Below are 5,217 nucleotides of genomic sequence, written 5' to 3' on the forward strand. Positions count from 1 at the left end.
TTTTTTTTTTTTTTTTTTTTTTTAATACGGGGTCTTACTATGTTGACCAGGCTGGTCTCAAATTCCTGGCCTGAATTGATCCTTTTGCCTCAGCCTCGCAAGTAGCTGGGACCATAGGCATGCACCACTGTGCCTGGCTTATTTTCATTCTAATTTTTTAACCCCACTATATCTAATAGTTCATTTTTCCAACTAGAATATGAGTTTATCATACACACTGTTTTATTCATTTATAATGCCTAAGATCTGTGCCTGGCATAGGTGAATAGCTAGAGTTCACATATAAAGTCTGCTAAATGGAGGAATAAATAGGTTATAAGTATAGGATGTGAATAATCTTCTAGATGATCTACTTATAATTTGTAGTTTCTACATTAAAACCTTGCAAAAAACTTGATTACTTACAATTAAAAAAAAAAAAAAGGAAAAATAACCTCCTAACTTAAAGGAGATATATAAAACAGAAAAAATATAGCACATTTAAGAGAGTTTAAATGTCCTTAATACTGGATACTTTCGGGATAATAAAAATGATTAATATTTTAGTAGGAAACAGATGCACAAAAGAAAAAAATGGCCAATAAATGTAACAGACTGAAGAAAAGATGTTCAAATTCATTCAAATTTATTAGTGTTAAAGAAATGCAAATCAAAACAATGAGCTATACTTTTTAAAACTCTCCGCTAAGCCATACAGGGTGGTGCATGTGTCTAATCCCAGTGGCTCAGGAGGCTGAGGCAGGAGGATTGCAAATCTAAAGTAATTTAGTGAGACCCTGTCTCAAGATAAAAAATTAAAAAACAAACAAATAAACAAACTAAAAAGTGTTGGGAATGTGGCTCAGTGGTTGAATCAGGGCCCTCAGCCAGCCTCATGCTCCTGGGTTCAATCCCTGGTACCAAAACCAAAAGCAAACAATACAATGGCAATGTGGTAGCTTACAAATGTTAATACTCTTGTTTGGAAAGGGTATTTTTTAAAAAGTTGACATTTTCAAACACTGCTGGTAGAAGAACTAGTACCTTTCTGAAATGCAATATGGCAAGAAGAATTAAAGCTACTAATTGAGCAAACCATTTGACCAGGAATTCCAAGACTAGGCATTTACCCCAAGGAAATAATTAAAGTTTTAAATAAATATTTATAATAATTCTATTTGTATTAGTAGAAAGGATATTTATCATAATTCTGTTTTTATTAGTAGAAAGTTAAAAAAGCCATCATAATATTCACCAACAAGTACAGCTACATAATGGAATATTATACACTATGATGTTTTAAAATTATGCCTATAATTCTAGTGATTCGAGCAGCTGAGACATGAGGATTGCAAGTTTGAGGCCAGCCTCAGTAACTTAGTGAGACCCTGTCTCAAAAAAAACAAAACAAAAAAACAAACAAAAAACCCCCCCAAAAACAAAAATTGCTGGGGATGTAGCTCAGTGGTAAAGCACTTCTTGGTTTGATCCCTAGTACCACAAATAAATAAATAAATTTTAAAAATTTATTGTCTGACTTACATGTTCATAACATAATAAGGAAAAATAGCAACTTTCAAAACAGCATGTGGGTCTCAATTTTGTAAAAGTAAATATGAATGCTTATTGGTATACATATTCCAAGAACAAGCTAAACAGGTCATCCATGGTAGACTTGGGATGGGTGAGTTTGGGGGAGTGTTTTTTCCTTTTCCATTTTTCTTTAGTTTTCAGTTTTTTTTTTTTTTCCTGATGTGAATAAATATTGCTTTAGTAAAAAAAACAATCCTCAAAGTTGTGTTTAAATGTAAAACAAATAAACAAATTAGAATTTGCATTGCATAAGGTCAACTATTCTGTATTGTCTAAAATGCATTAGATATAAACAGCTGAGCTGAGTGACAAGACCTCCCAATACACATTTATTTTACCAAACTGCTTTCTCAAATGCATACTAACTCTGGTAAGAATTGACATGGCTGCAAAGAATATAAATTGTCAGATATTCAAAATGGTCAATAGGCTTGGAATTTTTCATGTTTGCTTTTAAAATTCTGATCATTCTTAGTTAGAAAGGCAACTCGGAAGGCAAAAAGTTGGCAATTAATGCTATCTGATGTGTTGCTTAGTGAATCTTCTGTATTATGTGAACACTTTATCAAGTTCTGATCACTCTTCCTGTCCCCCTCTCCAAAAATGATCAATTTCAGGAATTCAACTGTGAATAAAGAATACAAAATATTTTCATTCATCTTTCACTTGATCTTAGCCAAAAGGCCGAGAAGCGATTCATTCATCTTTCAATACTTTAATGAAATGAGAAACTCATTCAAGGTAGGCTGCTTATGGTAAATAGCATTCACAAACCAGAAAAATAGGAATAAACTAAAATCTGGATGATGGGTAAAGTACTACTCTAGAGTCATAGAATCAGACTGGCATAACCACAAATTAATGAATACACAACACATGAAGAATTCTAATCAAAGTTCTTTCATCTAATTATAACTGTAAAACCAATATAATCTAATAGCAGTCAGACTATTAGGGGTGCTAGAACAAGGTTCCTCAATAGTTAAGTCTCACCTAGTTTTTACCCTATTAGAGTGAAATTTTAATATGCACATATAAAAGCAATCCCAAACACTGCTTTAATTTAAATCACCTACCAGAAGACAATTTATTTTCCAACTTCACATTTTCTTTTTGTGCTGGAAAATCCTCAGAAACTTCTGTGGTTTTTACCTCTTTTCTTTGCCGGATGTACATCATGATGTCAAAGACATGCATGCATTGTTCTTCCAGTCACTTCTACAAAAAACATAGAAATAAATGGCCCATCTATATGCCAGTCCCCTCTCCCGAACACACCCCATGCTCATGTGTGCTTAAGTGACAACCTGGGCTGTTGTCCCTTGTTTAGTAGGCCCTTCCATTTTCTCATCCAAATCTCAATCAGTTTTCAAAGCTACACTCAAGATACAATATGAAATATTTAACTCAAGTCTATGAAGTGCTTGTTCTCCAACAGGTACTGCCAGAAATTAGGATTACAGGTGAGCTACACCCCTGCCCATGACCTTCCAGGAAGCCTTCTTGGATGCTTCAAGTGGGCTGATATTTTTCTTCCCAGATATATGGCACTTAAGCATACAATTTGTTACACAGTCACAGAGTTTCAGGTTATATTCTACAGTTCCACAGGCAATAGATTTTCAGTATCTCCCACAGAACTGACCACGTGGGAGAGATTTAATAGTAAACTGTTGTCAGCCAGATTTTTAAAAACTGAGAGTTTTTTTTTTTTTTTCTGTCTCTGAATTTTAACACCTGTGTTCTTTACAACAATTCATGCTGGAAGATTTATGCCTCAGTGGTGATGACAGCGGGGGTGTACCAATCAGGGCAGCTGCTATCCCGGGGAGCAACAGTGGGTGTTAAGGCAGGGAGCAGCAGCCTAGTTTGGAAGCTGCAAGTGGGAGGCGGGGGTGTGGTGGCAGTGAGTAAGCTGGTTCCAGGCCCCCAGAACATCTTACTTCACTCCTCTGAACAATGAGTAGCATTTTGCTAATTACTTATTAATATGATCAGTAGCCTGACATGATTGTTTCAACAGTTTATTAAATCCTAAAGGCAAACAGCTTACTCTATGTAACAATCCAACCAATAGGATACAATTCATTCATTCAAAAAACCGTGAGAAGGAAAACAGACTTAAGTTCTTTGCCTTCAAGCACGGGAGACTGAAGCTGGAGCAGTGAGAAAGGAGTACAGCAATGTCCTACAGCCAGAAATGAGCTTATTCCCCCAGATGGCCTAATCCTAGAACCATGCCCTCTCTAAGGTGGAGAGGAGTTTTAAAGACAACAGTGTACACATTCTAATATATTAAGTCAGAGAGTCTACAAATACTAAGAGAGCTAATTATGTGTCTAGACTGCGGTAGTTTCACTTACTGTGAAACAAAAGTTCCTCCAGCAAACGAAACAGAATGCCATTTTAAACGTATGCAAAAAGGATCTGCTAGCAATTCTTTATTAGTGGGAATGACTAGTACAGCAGTGCGCATCCTCTGGGCGCGGCAGGGCTCTGTGTTCCGCTTACCTGCGCACCACACCCCAACATCACCTGGCGTCCCCATCTGAGAGACAACCAGGGAGAGGCCGGCTGCTGAAGTTCAGGCGCTTTGCTCCAGCTCACCAGGACGGCGAGTGGTCGCGGAGAATCGAGCCCACGCCCTCCCTCCGCCCGCGCGGCCAACTGCGGAGAGGTAGCTCCGCAAAGTTGCTCTCTCCGGAGTTTCTGCCCCTGACCCCGCATTTCCGCCCGACATTCGCGTGCTCGGTCCCCTCCGGACGCCCCAAGTGCCACGGCCGCGCCTCCCCGACTGCGCTCGCGACGGGGCGGGGCCGCCCGAGAGCCTTTGGGCCGTCGCCGCGGGTTCCGCGAGACGCCACCAGGCAGGGCGCAGCAGGCACCAGCCCGCCCCGCGAGACCTCTGGGGCCCTCCGCGAAAGCCTGGCGCCCGCGTGTTCCCTCGCGGCCCGACACGCAGCCACAGACCTGCGGTCTCAGCCGTCCTCACGCGCAGCTCCGGTGGGGTAGGAAGCGGGCCAGGCTAGGCGGCGCCGAGGGCCGCGGAGGCGGGGCCTCACTACGGACCGCAGCGCGCGGCAGGGACAGGAAGGACTGGGCAGCAGCGGAGCTTTGTGCAACACGGTGGAATAGGGGGCCGGGGGGCGTTGGCAGCCCCGGGAAAGGGGCGCGCCGGGGAGGCCGGTCCGCCACGGCTGCACCCATAGGTCCCGGAAGCTGCCTGTTAACGGGAGGCTCCACCCCCTCCTGCGCCGCCACGCCCCGTCTCGTGCGGCGCCGGCCGGAAGGAAGAGGCGAGCTTCCGCTTGCTGGTCCCGCCCAGCCTGTTGGCAGCCCTGGGAAGAGCCTGCCAGCGGAGCTGCGGGACAAGCCCCGCGGTCAGCGGGTGGTAGAAATTAGTTCGCGCATGCCGACGTCCGTCACCCGGGGCTGGAGCGAGAGGTGCGGTTGAGGGGAGGAGGGATTCGGTCGCTCTGAGGAAGGGTCGCTCCAGGTCCGACGATTGAGAGCCCCACTTGGGCCCGTTTGGGCCTGGGAGCCACCAAGGCTGGGTTTGCGGAGTGGGCTATTTAAAACAAAACAAAACAACCCCCCCAAAACTTTCTTCCTACCTGTACCCTCCTGTGCCCATGTCCTGCTGGA

General features: G+C 43.1%; 1 protein-coding gene across 1 annotated transcript in view; it reads right to left on the reverse strand.

Annotated features, from left to right (window-relative positions):
• The window catches only part of Dpy19l3 (dpy-19 like C-mannosyltransferase 3), an 81,012-nt gene extending 76,330 nt beyond the window's left edge, over nucleotides 1-4,682 (reverse strand). The window contains exons 1-2 of the mRNA XM_048791265.1: nucleotides 4,543-4,682; nucleotides 2,649-2,790 (exon numbers count right to left, since the gene is read on the reverse strand). Of these exons, the coding sequence (XP_048647222.1) occupies nucleotides 2,649-2,769 (121 nt within the window). The 5' untranslated portion in view covers nucleotides 2,770-2,790; nucleotides 4,543-4,682. The remainder of the gene's footprint in view (nucleotides 1-2,648; nucleotides 2,791-4,542) is intronic.
• Nucleotides 4,683-5,217: the final 535 nt, after the last annotated feature.

Source organism: Marmota marmota, unplaced genomic scaffold (assembly GCF_001458135.2).
Source record: "Marmota marmota marmota unplaced genomic scaffold, marMar, whole genome shotgun sequence".
In the NCBI taxonomy this organism is placed as follows: Eukaryota; Metazoa; Chordata; class Mammalia; order Rodentia; family Sciuridae; genus Marmota; species Marmota marmota.